This window comes from Orcinus orca, chromosome 14, assembly GCF_937001465.1.
Source record: "Orcinus orca chromosome 14, mOrcOrc1.1, whole genome shotgun sequence".
Lineage (NCBI taxonomy): Eukaryota > Metazoa > Chordata > Mammalia > Artiodactyla > Delphinidae > Orcinus > Orcinus orca.
Window position 1 is genome coordinate 90,259,456 of NC_064572.1, and position 15,671 is coordinate 90,275,126.

General features: G+C 58.8%; 1 protein-coding gene across 1 annotated transcript; it reads right to left on the bottom strand.

Annotated features, from left to right (window-relative positions):
• Nucleotides 1-2,448: 2,448 nt before the first annotated feature.
• LOC101285247 (homeobox protein MSX-3) lies at nucleotides 2,449-7,515 on the bottom strand. Its single transcript, XM_033420639.2, has 5 exons — nucleotides 7,512-7,515; nucleotides 4,829-5,000; nucleotides 4,508-4,565; nucleotides 3,915-4,233; nucleotides 2,449-3,286 (listed from the first exon to the last, which is right to left on the bottom strand). Exons 1-5 carry the CDS (start codon nucleotides 7,513-7,515, stop codon nucleotides 2,874-2,876), a joined length of 966 nt encoding a protein of 321 aa, XP_033276530.2. The 3' UTR covers nucleotides 2,449-2,873.
• Between the last annotated feature and the right edge of the window lie 8,156 nt (nucleotides 7,516-15,671).

A 15,671-nucleotide genomic window follows, 5' to 3' on the forward strand; every position in this document is an offset into this window, starting at 1 on the left:
TCGTTCAAGACCTATGGTCAGATTGCGGGAGTCCCTCCCCCAGAAGTACTGAAGCAGAACTGACCTGGCCCAACCCTCTGAGTGGTCCACAGGCGCAAGACCTGCGGCCTAGGGTCCACGCCTGGCACAGAGTAGGCCAGGTTGGCTCGGGGGCCAGCAGGGACCATAGAGCTGACTGGATGCCAGGAAGGGACCCTGGTCCCCACCCAGGAACCAGAGGCGACCCTGACGTGGGAGCCTCAAGGCAGTCTTCCTGAGACCCTGAGACCCAGGCATGCTGGGTGGGTCACTGTTTAGCGTCCTCCCTAGTCCCATCTTCCCCACTCTGGCACTACCGGGGTCACCGCAGTCCACACCTTTGCATAACTTGGCCCACTCCTTGTCCCCAGATCAGGTGGCCCCTGCACCTCCAGAGAGGCGTGCTCTGCCCTGAACTGCTCTCCTGTCCCCCTGTCCAGGTGGTCTCCCAAGGGCAGGGCTGCTGTCTCCAAATCCAGCAGCCGGGCATGAGGCAGGTGACTGGGAACCAGCGGGGCTGGGGGGGAAGCCGGACTCTGGAGCTCGGACCCCTCCGTGCAGGGTCCTGATGGGTGAGTCCTCCCGCGTTGGCTCCGGCCAGCTGGGCAGCCTCAAGGCCTTGGAGACACAGTGGCTGAGGAGACGGCCGGCAGTGTCCCCTGGCCCCAGGACCTGGCCCAGGGCATTCAGGGGCCCGAGTTGTCCATGAGACGGTGGACAGGCAGTAGAAGTCCACAGTGCTCTGCCCTGGGCAGGAGCCTGGTCTAAAACAATGGGAAAGTCTTGGTCTTGATAAGTTTGCTTCAGCCTTTCCCAGCAAGGGCACCCAGCTGGTGGGCTCTGGGCCTCCACAGAGCCTCGCTCACCCTCCAGTGGTCTGGGTGCCAAGCCCTGAGTCAGACAAAGGATGGTCGAGCTGCTCTGTGGGGTCCTGAGAGGAGAGGCTCCCTGGGGAGGTGTCTTGGTCAGAACCGGTCATGCAGACCCGTAGCAAATTGATGCAGCCGATCCCTCTGCCAGCCCCGGGCTGCCCAGCGCTCTGGGGTGTGGAGAAGAGGATCAAAGTATTGACGGGCCTTAAAAAGCCGCAGATGTGGTCCTGCAGGTGCCTGGGCACACAGAAGGCGGGTGGTCGCTCTCAGGGCCCCTGGGCCCCTCGTCCAGCTCCCTTGGTGCAGCGGCCCCCACCTGCCTTCTCTGGCACTTTCCAGACCACGGACGGGTCTGGCCCCTCGCAAATCGTGACTGGAGCTGGGTTCTGAGCTTAAGCAGCACAGGTTCAGGACTCGCTGGCCCACACCCCAGGAGGGACTGGACGCATCTGGCCTCCTCCCCCTTCCCATCACCAGGCCTTCATTCTTAGCAGCTGCACTTCAAGAACTGCGTTAGTTTCTCTTTCAAATTCATCCTGAGTTTGCATTTTTCCAGGAAACCGAGGGAGAATGATGGCTACGACATGTAAATTAATGCAGTATTATCCTTGCTTCCCGTGGAGCGGCACCTCCGCTGCCTGCCCAGTAAAAGTCAGTGCTTCGCCTTCGCAGGCGGCAGGACCCCAGCCCTGCAGTCATTACAGGGAGAGACGGGCCTGGAATTGGCCTCTCGCGTGGTCACTGCGTGTCCCTACGCCCACGCGGCAGAGGCGGTCTGCCGCCCAGGTGCCCCCTCCGGCCCGGCGGGTGAGGGAGGGGAGGTGAGCTAACCCCAAGATCGCCCGCCACGGCCCCAGCCCTGAGTCGGAGCATTGGGGGCGGCAGGGCAGACGCTCGGACAGGGGAGAGGGTTGGACCGTCCTCTTGCTTGGCGCCTGGGCGCCCGGTTCCTAAGTTATGACAGCACGTTGTCAAGAGGCAGCAGAAGGATGCGCAGCAGGTCCCCGGCCACCGGCCACCCTGGCGAGTCGGCAGGACGCAGCTGGCCGCTGGCGCCGCCGGTCCCGCTGCGGGCGCGCGGCCATTCCTTCTCTTTCCGCCGGACAACGCCGACCGCTGTCCCGCTCCAGCTCCGTCCCCGCGGAAGCCAAGCGACCGCGCCAGCCCGCGGTGCGGTCCGCGCTCCACGAGTCCGAGGTTCCGAGGCCGCCGGGCCCACGCGTGGATGCCCCGCGCACACTCACCGCACGCACCCTCACGCACATGATCCCACAGAGACAGCACTTCGCCTCAGGCTTCCGGACGTTCTCTAGTAAAATACATAAATACATAAATGAACGCGGGAAAAATTCCCTAAAATAAGCGTGAAAGTCTCCACTCGCACACAACGCTGAGAAACCTAGTTAGCGAAAGTAGTTGGTAAGTTTCTCTTTAGCAATTCCGGCACCAAACTGTTCCTGTCGTTTCTTTGTTCCGAATCAGTTTCCTGCCGCTGCAGCCAGAAACAATCTACTAAGTTCTTCCGAGCCGCCGCGGTTACCGAGACAGGTCCACAGAGGAAACCTCAGAATACTTTATTGGCTGCTTTGTATACATTGGAAAGTCCTATTTTGTCCATTTCGAGGACAATATAAAACTATGTTCACTGTCTTTCAGGAAAGTTTGCACTAACATAACTTTATAAAAACATTTTTTTAAAATAACCGTAAGATACCCACAGATAGTCTTGCGGCATCCAGTTTAACACAGTATTAACAACAACAAAAACAAAAACCTGAAAAACGAGACAAGAAGAGAACCCCGAGACGCCCGCTGCGCACCAGGAGCAAGGAACCGGCCGGGGCGCCGCTCGCCCGCGGGGACCCGTCTCCGGCCCTGGGAAGGGGTGGCCCCGGTGGCGGAAGACAACACCCCGCCCCCTACACCCCCTGCGCGCGTGCCCTTCCTCCCCAGCGGGCCCCCAGGGCCCACGGCCTTGCAGCCCTAGGACAGGTAATACATGCCGTAGGCGGCCACGGGCGCGGCGAGGAGTCCCGGCACCTGCGGCAGGGAGCCCGCCGCGCTGCCGTACACGGCCGGGGAGCCGTGAAGGTGGACGCCCAGCGGGAAGGGCAGGGCGAACGAGGGCAGCAGCGGCTTGGCCGCCAGCTTCAGCTTCTCCAGCTCGGCCTCCTGCAGTCGCTTGGCCTTGGCCCGGCGGTTCTGAAACCAGATCTTGACCTGCGTCTCGGAGAGGCTCAGGCTGCTGGAGAACTCGGCGCGCTCCGCGATGGACAGGTACTGCTTCTGGCGGAACTTGCCCTCCAGCGCCAGCAGCTGCGCGGTGGTGAAGGGCGTCCGCGGCTTGCGGTTGTTCTTGTGTTTCCTGAGGGTGCAGGGTGGAGGGCTGGGGGCGCCTAGGGGGAAAGAGAGCACAAAGCGGACGCTCAAACGCCAGCAGTGCGCGCCAAGGACGGTTCCGGATGCGTGTCCCGGCCGAGACCGCGGACCTCAGTTGAGACAAGATACCCCCAAACCTCCGGGGTAATAGAAGCGAGGCACCGGGGAGACGGCGCGCGGAGAGGGGGGCCGTTGTGGACTCGGGTTCTGCTCCCCAGATCGGTGGCCTTGCGTCCCTCGGGAGGAGGGGAACTCTGCCCACTTGGAAAAGCGAAAAACTTGGGCGGGAAGCGCAGAGGCCAAGCAGAAGTCAACCATCGCGGGGAGTGACGGCAGCAAAAGGGGTGCTCGGCCAGAGAGACTCCGAGACAAGAAGCCCCGGGTCTTGGGTTGCGGGCTCCGCCCCAGGGTGGAGCAGAAGCCTGTTTGGCGTGGGGCCGGGGAGCCGCCGTGGGGTTCGCGCGCGCGCGGGAGGGGTCGGGTGGGCTCGCGTGGGCTGGTTTCTTTCTCTGCGCCCGGGCCGGCGCGTTAGTGGCTGGTTACTTTCCAAAGTTACGAGAGACAGCGTCCTTCCCGCCCTAGTCCTCCGAGCCCGGGCCGGGTGGGCTCCTCTCGCAGCCCAGAACCGTGCGACAGGGCACTTACGTGGGGAGGACAAGGGGGCGGCCGCCGGGACCCAGGCCCGGGGTTCCGCGGCGCCCCGCGGCCTCTCCTCCCGGGGCTCCGCGGGCTCCGCGCCCAGCCAGTGCTCTGCCTGCAGCAGCGACTTGACGCTGAAGGGCAACGGGCCGGACCCCGCACGGTCCCTGCTGCACGTCCTGAGCCCAACAGGGTTCATGCCGAGCGACGTCGGGGCCATGCGCTGGCCGGCGGGCGCGGGGCTGGCGGGGCTCAGCAGGCGCGACGTGGGGCCAGCGCGCCGCGACACTGCCGGGGGCTCCACTGCGCCCCCGCCCTCAGAGCCCTATAAAAAGGCGGCGCCCCTTTCATGCCCAGCTCTCCAATCGCCGCTGTCGCTGCCGCGTGGGCCCAGGCGTCCATTGGTTTCGCTGACCCGGGAGGGCGGGACGGCCGACTGGGACTCTAGCGCCCCAGCCCCGGCCTGCCTGGCGCACCCCTGTGGACTTCCCAGAGCCCGGCTGTCCTCTCCCGGAGCGCTGCGGCCAGGCTGGGAGGTGGCTGGTACACCCGGGGAGCACGAGGCGCTGGCCCCAGCCTCCCCACGCGCAGGAGCCCACAGTGGGCGCGACCTGGTTGAGCCGCGGTCCGGGCACAGGTCGGGACCGCGCGCGGATCCTGAGACGCGGAGAGCGCGGCGCCGTCAGAGAGGCGGCGCCGGCGCCTCCCGTAGTGTTGTCCCTCTGTCGCTCGCCGGCTGCTCTTCCCGCTGCGCCCAGTCCGGAGCCTGAGCCTTCGGCGCGTGCCTGCTGTGGCCCAGGCGTTCCCTCCGAACCCTGGGGGCTGCTTTTGACTGAACCTGCGCCCGGACCGAGGACCCTGCTTCTGTCGCCTTGTAGTCGGGCCTCAGGTGCCCTGACCCTGAATGGCTTTTTAGGCACCCGTAGCTGCCGAACGCTCTCCGTGGCGTCCCACGGCCTGGCTCCAGGAACGGCCGGCGGGGCACGTCGAAGGTCCCCGGGCAGGGCCCGGAGCCGCGGAGAAGGCCGAGGGGCCGACCTCTCACCCGCCTGCGACGCAGGGCTTGGGGCACAGGCAGGGCGCCTCGGGCCGCTGGGGCGCGAGGTCAGTCGCTGGGTGTTGGATTCACCGTCAGCCTCTCCCGCTCCTCACTTGCTTGGCCGAATCGTCCGGAGTCGCGAGACCTGGGACCTGGGAAAAGCCCCGCGGCGCGGGCTTCCGACTGACCCGGCCAGACGGGGCCGGGCTGTCAACGCTGTCAACGCTGATCCCCGCGGATCAGGCGGAGAGGGATCCCCGACACGGCTCGTAGAAGGTGGAGCCAAGGCCCGACAGAGATTTACGCTTCACTCGGATTATTTTTCCAAAACTGAACCAATCTTTGGTTTAAAAACCTTCTGGGGTGCTGCAGACGAGGCACCGCTCTGCAGCCTCTCGCGGAACGAAAGAAACCCCGACTGTGTTTTAGAATAAATCATGAGATTATTTTGCAGGTAACACCTTTATGTCCGATTAATATCCCAGAACACGGAAACAGCAACCTAAATCCGTACATGTTTATTTTTGAAAAACCAAAGTGTTTTTTTTTTTTTTTTTCTTTTTGCGGTACTCAGGCCTCTCACTGCTGTGGCCTCTCCCGTTGCGGAGCACAGGCTCCGGACGCGCAGGCTCAGCGGCCATGGCTCACGGGCGCAGCCGCTCCGCGGCATGTGGGATCTTCCCGGACCGGGGCACGAACCCGCGTCCCCTGCATCGGCAGGCGGGCTCTCAGCCACTGCGCCACCAGGGAAGCCCTCAAAGTTGTTTAATGAAATCTAGCTTTGGGTGACACTTTATCCAGTTCAGCTAGAAAAATTCAATTAGAAAGTTTCTCTCCGTGCAAACTTAGAAGCATGACTGAAAGGGGCCCTCAGACCCCTCCAGGCCAGGCCTGCATCTGTGGCTAGATCAGTTCTTTCTGCATTCCAAGATGGATTGCCCCTTTCTAATGTAATAAAGATGTTCTGAGTTGATTGAAGATAATTGTACCATTAGAGCACTTTCTTTGAAGGCCTCTCTCCTGATAGCTTATCTTTAGCAGGCCACTCACAGGAGCGTTTGAAAAAGAATTTTAATGAGGATGACAGCCAGCTGCCTCCGCCTGCCCCATGTCCACTCAGGACACTCCGGAGGTGGCCTCTGGGTGGATGACGTGGGGGCCTGGCTGCGGCCTGGCTAGCCTGGGGGTGGGATGGGGCCATGGGGCCAGGCGCAGGGGCCGACCTTCAGGACTGGCTCCCTGAGGGTGTTGGACTGTTGTCTCTAGTTCCCAACAAGGCTGGGCCAGTGCTGACCAGGCCCCTGACTGGCACTGGCTCCAGCAGGGGCATAGAGGAAGGAGGGAGGGAGGATGTGGGGCTGGGGGAGAGCCCCTGGGCTTGGATATCAAAACCCAGACCCCAACACTGAGCACAACCAGGCCTCTAGCACAGTGTCATCTCCAGCCCCGCTGGGCCCTGGGATGGGAGATGGGGCAGGGGATGGTGGCGGTGAGAAGGAAGGGATCCCACTTCTGTCAACGTGGGGGCTTTGGGTGCAGAACCCTGGACCCCGTGTGTAGGGGAGCCTGGGCACCGTCTCTGGCCACCAGGAGGGATGAAGACACCTGCAGGGACCCGGCTTCCCAGCGGCCCAGGAGCAGGCCAGCCAGGCATGCTGTGTGGACAGGAGCACCCTTCCCATCCCAGGTGAGCCCCTGAAATGACAGCAAAGCCCCAAAGAATGCCCCACTCGATCCACCCTGGGGCAGACACTGTCCCCCCAGTTCGAGTGGCATTGTCCCTGCAGTTTGCTCTGAGCTGTGTGGGGACAGGAGGTCAAGCGAAGGCCCAGACACTTTTATTTCCTGTGTTTCTCTGCCTCCTTTTGGTGCTGAATTCATGGGGAATGAACACATCCTTAGCTTCCAGAAATGAGTGACGAGTACAGACACGGGGGGATTGGAAGCCCTGAGGGGCCTCCTCAGTGGAGTCAGTGTAGCGAGATGATTCTTGAGAATGGATTTTGTTTTGTGGGATTTATCCGGGCAAGTTTGGTACTGGGCAGGACTCAAACAAGTGCTCTCCCTCCTCTTAAAACCTGGTGGAGGGGAGGGTTTGATGCTGCGGAGGAGAGGTCACGTAGAGCTCACGCCAGACGGTGCCGCAGGATTGAAGGTGATACCACGTTAGTGACTGAAGAAAGCGACGGTCCCCTTTGTATGGGGATGGTGGGCATCCCGTCCTGGATGCCGTCTACAGGGTGGTAGCACAGTTTGCACACAAGGGACCATGACGGGCCCATCTCCTGGGTCTTGCTCCAGGGCGGGACCACCCACTCCTCAGGGCCCCTTCCAAAGGGCCACACTTCCCAGACAGTGTAATCTCCAGGGGAACCATGTTAGAAACCATCGATTTATGCCTCATCCTCTATGTCATTGCTGTCATTGCTGAGGCCCCAGAGAGCCTCCTATTCATCCTGAAAGGCTGGGGCCACTCCCCTCCTCAAAGGCATCTGTGTTGGAGCCTTTGAATTTTTCCTTCTCAACTTATTGGAAAATTGCTCCAAACACAAGTGGTACTTTACCCATGACTCTGGCCAGAGGGGGACTAGGTGACATGAGCTCCAGCAGCTAGTGGGTGCGCTAAAAGAGAGGCAGGTGGACGTGAGGCCCCCCAGGTGGACGTGAGGTGCTCCAGGTGGGACGTGAGGTCCCCCAGGTGGGACGTGAGGTGCTCCAGGTGGGACGTGAGGTGCTCCAGGTGGGACGTGAGATGCTCCAGGTGGGACGTGAGGTCCCCCAGGTGGAACGTGAGGTGCTCCAGGTGGGACGTGAGGTCCCCCAGGTGGGACGTGAGGTGCTCCAGGTGGGACGTGAGGTGCTCCAGGCGGGACGTGAGATGCTCCAGGTGGGACGTGAGGTCCCCCAGGTGGAACGTGAGGTGCTCCAGGTGGGACGTGAGGTGCTCCAGGTGGGACGTGAGGTCCCCCAGGTGGGACGTGAGGTCCCCCAGGTGGACGTGAGGTCCCCCAGGCGGGACGTGAGGTGCTCCAGGTGGGACGTGAGGTCCCCCAGGCGGGACGTGAGGTGCTCCAGGTGGGATGTGAGGTCCCCCAGGCGGGACGTGAGGTGCTCCAGGTGGGACGTGAGGTCCCCCAGGCGGGACGTGAGGTGCTCCAGGTGGGACGTGAGGTCCCCCAGGCGGGACGTGAGGTGCTCCAGGCGGGACGTGAGGTCCCCCAGGCGGGACGTGAGGTCCCCCAGGCGGGACGTGAGGTGCTCCAGGTGGGACGTGAGGTCCCCCAGGCGGGACGTGAGGTGCTCCAGGTGGGACGTGAGGTCCCCCAGGCGGGACGTGAGGTCCCCCAGGTGGGACGTGAGGTGCTCCAGGTGGGACATGAGGTCCCCCAGGCGGGACGTGAGGTCCCCCAGGCGGGACGTGAGGTGCTCCAGGTGGGACGTGAGGTCCCCCAGGTGGGACGTGAGGTCCCCCAGGCGGGACGTGAGGTGCTCCAGGCGGGACGTGAGGTCCCCCAGGTGGGACGTGAGGTCCCCCAGGTGGGACGTGAGGTGCTCCAGGTGGGACTTGAGGTCCCCCAGGTGGGACGTGAGGTCCCCCAGGTGGGACGTGAGGTGCTCCAGGTGGGACGTGAGGTCCCCCAGGTGGAACGTGAGGTGCTCCAGGTGGGACGTGAGGTGCTCCAGGTGGGACGTGAGGTCCCCCAGGTGGGACGTGAGGTGCTCCAGGTGGGACGTGAGGTCCCCCAGGTGGAACGTGAGGTGCTCCAGGTGGGACGTGAGGTCCCCCAGGTGGGACGTGAGGTGCTCCAGGTGGGACGTGAGGTCCCCCAGGTGGGACGTGAGGTGCTCCAGGTGGGACGTGAGGTGCTCCAGGTGGGACGTGAGGTCCCCCAGGTGGAACGTGAGGTGCTCCAGGTGGGACGTGAGGTCCCCCAGGTGGAACGTGAGGTCCCCCAGGTGGGACGTGAGGTGCTCCAGGTGGGACGTGAGGTCCCCCAGGTGGGACGTGAGGTCCCCCAGGTGGATGCTTTGGCGTCGCTCAGGAGAGGAACTGCTCCCAGTCAGATGAGGCCCATGAGATGGGGAAGGCTCAGATGAAAGTGGGAGCTGAGGAAAGAAGGCCCTGGGACTCATCCTGCGACCCCATCACTTCATAGTGTCTCCCCACGTCTTTTTTTTGGCCACACCTCGCAGCATGTGGGATCTTATTTCCCTGACAAGGGATTGAACCCGTGCCCCCTGAAGTGGAAGCGTGGAGTCTTAACCACTGGACAGCCAGGGAAGTCCCTCCCCACATCACTTCTTTTCTCCTGTTCACCTCTATCTTCTCTGCCAATTTACTTTCACATTTATTCTTTACATCCAGGGCTTTGAAACTTTGCCAAACCTCCTGATGGGGGAAATCAGAGGAGAAGCCCATCTTTACTGAGTGACCTCTCTGTCCAGAGCAATAGGTGCATATAGTTTTGTCCGGTACAGAATGACCCACCCCCCCAGGATGTCTGCAGCCTAGTCCCTGGGACCTGGCAATGTGTACGTGGCAAAGGCAGGATTGAGATTGTTCATCAACTGCCCTTGGGATGGACCATCCTGGCGCATCCAGGTAGACCCAATCTAATCACCAGGGTCCTTGAGGGCCCAGAGACATGGCAGCGTGGGAAGGAATGAGCTAGCCATAGCTGGCTTTGGTGGGCGGCCTCTAAGGCCTGGGGTCCCCCAGAGCCTCCAGCAGGACCAGCCCAGGCCGCTGACACTTGATTTGGCCCAGGGAGACCCACTTGGGCTTCTGGCCCCAGAACCGTGCAGCAGTAAATCTGGGCTGTGTACAGTCAGTTGTTACGGCAACAGTAGGGAGCTGGTCTCCCCTCTGAGGCACCTCTTATCACCCCAGCTTTTGTGGGAGAGAAAATAGGCTCAGAGAGACAGACGACTTGGCAGTGGGGGTCAGGCAGGGTGGACCCAGCCCTGAGTGACTCTCAAGTCCGTGCTCTGCCTAGGGTGGTGGGCCTAGCGCTCTCCATGGGTCAGAGGCAGCAGGGAGCCAGGGCTCCATGGCACCTGGGACCTTTGCTCTGGCACCAGCTCTCCCAGAGCCCAGGCCCCCCGGAGCATCCTAAAGCCTCCTTGCTGCCTCCCTCGCTCTGCCTGCCCAGCCCATCTCCAAGCCCCCAGGTGGGATGTGCTCAAGTCGCCTCTGCTGGCAGAGCTGAGAGTCAGACTGCCTGTGTGTGGTGGGGGTGTCGCTCTCTCCTGGGGGAACTGGCCGTTGGGCATCTGACTGCAGAGAACAGGCAGAGCTGGGGGCCTCGGTGGGCACAGGACAGCAGTGGGCCAGTGAAGCCACTGTGTGCAGAAACAGTGGGGCCCTAAGGAAGGGCTCACCGTGCAGCCCCAGGTGCGGGCCCGAGTGTAGGACAGCTGGAAGAATCCATGAAGCAGAGATGATGCTATTTTGGAATTATTGAGTTGTAAATATTTGTTTTATTTTGAGGGTTAACAACTTTTCTTTGGAGATGCTTGAAAAACAGGCGGGGGATGGGGGGAGAAACGACACCATGCAGGAGAAGACGGGAATGAGTGTAGGATGGTTTTAGAAACAGGAGGAACAAAGCAGCCACTCCAAGCTTGACGCCCCTCAGCTCCAAGGCCCCAGACGGGACAGTAATTAGACCCAGGGCTTCTGGCCTCTGCTCTAGGGCAGGCTGGACAGGGTAGGACCATGGCTCGGAAGTGAACTAAGAAGCCCACAAGAGTCCCCTGGTGCCAGCTCTTTGGGCAGCCTGAGGCTTACCAATGCCCCTGATATCTAGCAACCAGCTCTCAGATTCATTGCCTTTATTGTTTCCTGGTTTCTATTTCATTGATTTCTACTGTGATCTTCATTGTTTTCTTTCTTCTACTTAGTTTGGGTTGTCTTTGGTCTACTTTTTCAGGTTTCTTAATGTAGAAGCTGTCATTGATTTTTTTAAACCTTTCTTCTTTTCTAATATAGCCCTCAGTGCTATGAATTTTCCTCTAAGTACTGCTTTGGTGCATCCTGCAATTTTGATATGTTTTCAATCTTAGTTCAAAATAATAATTCCCTTTTGATTTCTTCTTTGACCCAGGGTCACTCAGCGGGTTACTGAGTTTCCAAGTATTTCAGGATTTTTTAGGGATGTTTCTGTATTGGTTTTCATTTTACATTTGTTTGGTAGAACACACTTTGACATGTGTCCTTTTATATTTATTGAGACTTGTGTTACAGCCCCAAATATGGTCTATCTTGGTCAATATTTTCTGTTGTCCCTGAAAAGTATATGAATTCTTCTGTTGCTGGATGGGGTGGTCAGTAAATATCAATTGAGTCAATTGGTTGATAAGCACCTACCGACTGTACTTATTGTTTGGTACTGTAGGGTTATAGGCTCATTTTCTGCCTACTTGTTTGGTCAATTATAGAGAAAGGGATATCAAAAACTTCAATGGTAATTGTGAGTTTGTCTATTTCTCTTTGTGATTCTATCAGTTTTCACCTATTTTGAAGCTGTCTTGTTAGGTCCACAAATGTTTAAGATTGTTACATGCCTTTGACAAATTGATGCTTTTATCAATTTGAAATGATCTTCATTTCTGTAATTTCTTGGCTCTAAAGTCAACTTTGTCTAATGTTAGCGTAGAGACTCCAGGTTTTTTTTGACTAGTGTTAGCATGTTTTTCACTTTTCCATGCTTTTACTTTCAACATAGTTGTGTATTTATCTTTAAAGAGTGCTTTGTGTAGGCTCTGTGCATGTGGGTCTGGCTCTTTTATCCACATTGACAGCCTCTGACTCTTAATTTGATATTTAGACCAATTACATTTGGTGTACTTATTGATAGGTTAGGTTTATTTTTAATTTTTTTTATAGCTTAATTACATTTTTGTGGGGGGGCTGTTTTGGGTCTTCATTGCTGCATGCGGGCTTTTCTCTAGTTGTGGCGAGCACGGGATACTCTTTGTTGTGGTGCGTGGGCTTCTCATCACGGTAGCTTCTCCTGTTGTGGAGCATGGGTTCTAGGCACATGGGCTTCAGTAGCTGCAGCACATAGGCTCAGTAGTTGTGGCTCGCGGGCTCTAGAGCGCAGGCTCAGTAGCTGTGGCACGCAGGGTTAGTTGGTCCACGGCATGTGGGATCTTCCCAGACCAAGGATTGAACGCATTGTCCCCTGCATTGTCAGGCGTATTCTTAACCACTGCACCACCAGGGAAGTCCTGGTAGGTTAGGTTTAAATCTATTATCTTACTAATTATTTTATAACTTCCCATCTGTTCTTTGTTCTGTTTCTTTTTTTGATCAATTGAATATTTTAAAAAGTATTCCAGCATATCTCCTTTGTTGGCTTATTAGCTATAACTTTTTTTTTTTTTTCCGGTACACGGGCCTCTCACTGTTGTGGCCTCTCCTGTTGCAGAGCACAGGCTCCGGATGCGCAGGCCCAGCGACCACGGCTCACGGGCCCAGCCGCTCCGCGGCATGTGGTATCTTCCCGGACCGGGGCACGAGCCCGTGTCCCCTGCATCGGCAGGTGGACTCTCAACCACTGTGCCACCAGGGAAGCCCTAGCTATAACTTTTATTATTATTATTATTATTATTATTATTTGCTACTCTAGGGTTGACAGTATACATCTTCAGTTTACCGCAACGTACCTCTAGTGATATCATCCTGCTTTGTGTACAGTATAAGAACTTTACAGTAGTGTCTGGTATCTCCATTTCTCCCTTCTGACTCTTGTGCTATGGTTGTCATACGTTTTACCACTACGTGTTATAAGCCTCACACTACATTCTGATTAAATGGTCAGTTACCTTTTAAGGAGATTTAAATAATAAGAAAAAGCCTTTTCTATTCCTCCATGTAGTTACTGTTATTGGTGCTCTTCATTTTTTTGGTACATTCATATTTCCATCTGGTATCACTTTCCTACTGTGTAAGGACTTTTAAAAATATTTCTTATAGTGCAACTATAAGTTAGCAGGTTTTAGTATTTGAAGACATTGCTCCACTGTCTTCTCATGTGCACTGTTTCCAACGAGAGCTCTGCTATCGTCCTCATCTTTGCTCCTGTGCACACAAGATGTCTTCTCTCTCTGAAAGAAGATATTGCCTTTATCATTGGTTTTGAGCAATTTGGCTATAACGGACCTTGATGTAATTTTATGTTTGTTTTGATTGGTGTGTCATGTTTTTGGCACAAGGATTTATTACAAACATCTCCGCTTCGCAGAGTCACTGGAGGTCATGGGAAACTCCACCCTGGGGTGCGTGCGCTGAGTTCCTTGGGTGGGACCGCATCTGGCTCTCACCTGCACCACTCAGAGGCCAGCCAGGCACATGCTCCCTCCCACCTGTGCGCAGGCGGAGGGTCCATCCTGGGGGGTCAAGCATCGTGGGCAGCCTTGTACAGGCCTTGACTTGGGAGGAGGGAAGGGGAAGCTGGAACAGAGAGAGACATTGGGGGCAGATGCCAGGGCCACAGCGCTCAGAGGAGGGGCTCCAGGACCCATGGGGCCTGAGAGGCCATGGGACTCATGGGGGAGGGGCCCCAGGGTTCAGAGCAGTGAAACCGCAGTGGGTCTGCAACTGCTTCTCCTGGGAGTTAAACGGCCCACCCAGAGTCTCTGGGGGGAGAACCCTTTGTCAGGACCCTCTGACCGAGGAGGGGCTGGTGGAAAGGCAAAGGCCCCTGAGCAGCTGGAGGCCCTGTGTGGCTCGAGTGCAGGGAGTAAGGGGAAGGTGGGCGCTGGGACGAGAGGGCAGGTTCTGGGGCTGGGGTGTGGCTGGGGTCAGGGCCCTACTCGGGAAGCATGGAGGGACGGGCACCCTGGGGCCCATCTCATCTCTGTGTCACCTGCCCGCCTACTGCGAGGACTCTGGGAAGTCCACGGAAAAGTTCATGTGGCACCTGGGCCGAGGGATGGTGACAGCCTGGAACCCCCAAGGCAGCCCCCACCCCTGGGAAGGGGAGGGAAGCAAACGGCAAGTCCTGCCGGTTCAAGGCCTCACTACTTTTCTTGGTGCTGCAGGAAGAACTGGCTCGGGGCCCCTCCCCTCCGTACCCTGCTCTCCTGGGTGACAGGTGGTCCCGGGTCTGGGTGGGGATGGAGTGATGCGGGTGGGTGGGGGGCTGCCCAGGCCCACCCTAGGCAGCCTTTTGCTCTTCCCCCCATGAGCCATCCCACTGTGGAAGGGGCCTCTCACAAGCCGTGGGCACTGTGGACAGAAGTGCTGGTGAGGGGCGCCAGCTCGTAGCATGGGTGGGGAAGGCCGCCAACCTGAACGCCATCCTAGGGAGAGACAGAGGGATCCTCCTGGGCCCGGCCCCACCCCCGGGAAGTTAGAGAGGGTCCTGTTCAGCTGGGCCACGTGCTCCCCTCCCAAAGGCCTTCTCCCTGCCCGGCCCTGAACGCCTGGCCAGGCCCCTTTAATCACGGCCTGGCACCGTCCAGCCAGGCTGGGCTCTCCCCAGGCGGAAGAGTGTTCAAAGGGCCTGAGTGAACAGGTGGGGCATTTGGGGGACAACGGGCGGCTTGGTCTCCAGTCTCCAGGCGGCAGGGACCTGTGGAATCCTCCGGCTGCCGCGCTCTGCTCTGTGCAGCCGGCGTGCTTTGTGCCATAGCCACCGCGGGTTAATGAGCTGGAAAACACAGTTGCACCTCCCCGGCTGTGAAAATCGCTTCAGGGGCGGCGGAGTCAACTTAGCTGCTGGGAGAACCCAGAACTGATTTCCTTTGTCAGGAGGGCCCAGTGCATCCCTGCATCCCGGCAGAGGCCACGGGCCGGGTCTGGGCCTCCTCCCGAGAAGACCCCAAGCAGCCCAGGCCTCAGAGGGGCTCTGAATACAGCTGGGGACCCCAGGAATGAGAAGGCTTGAAAAACAAAACAGCAGACGCCTTTCTCCTGCCTCCCCCAATTTCCAGAGCTCTCCCCTGCTTTTGGACTGAGTACCAGACCCCTCCCCACAGCAGGCGCCACGCTAGGAGGACGATGCTGGGGGCTTGGGACTGGGCTCCGGACACCACCCCACCCCCACTCCTTCCAGAGGAGGTCAGCAGGGCCAGCCCTGCCCGAGAGGCCCCCAGTGATCACTCTAGACCTTGCCTGTCTCTTGGCCAGCTCTGCGTTCACGGCTGAACGTCCAGGCACAGCGGGCATGTCGGGGGGGACTGCAGGGAAGATCTGAATCATCTCTGAGATGCAGGGTCACGAACGTGTAACCGATTTCTGAGCCTCTGCCGAGAGCGCCCGACGTTTTATGACGTTTTCTCCCGTCTTTCAGGCTGACCCAGTGTTCGGCTTTAGATCTTTATGAAGTTGTTGAAGGCCAGCTTCTGTGGACGCCTTGAAAGACCATGTTCTGGAACGCAGTCTATCCTCATGACGCGGGTGGGGCTGCAGGCCTCAGGGGGCCGGGCTGAGCCCTGGTGGGTGGCGGGCTGTGCTCAGGGGTACCCCTTCCTCTGCTGCAGGGCGACCGGATGCTGGGCCACGCCACAGACAGGCCACCAAGAGCAGTCGACTCGGATCTTCACGCGGGTCGAGGACCTGTGGGTCATTTTCTACTTGGGCCTGGAATTCAGAGCCGAGACCCTGATTCCGTGGTTTCCAGAAGCCCAGAGAAGCTGGAAGTGGTTTGAGGAAGGCCTGCAAATCCCGGGGGGAGGGGCTGTCTCAGGACAGTGAGGGGTGTTGAGGGGCGCCG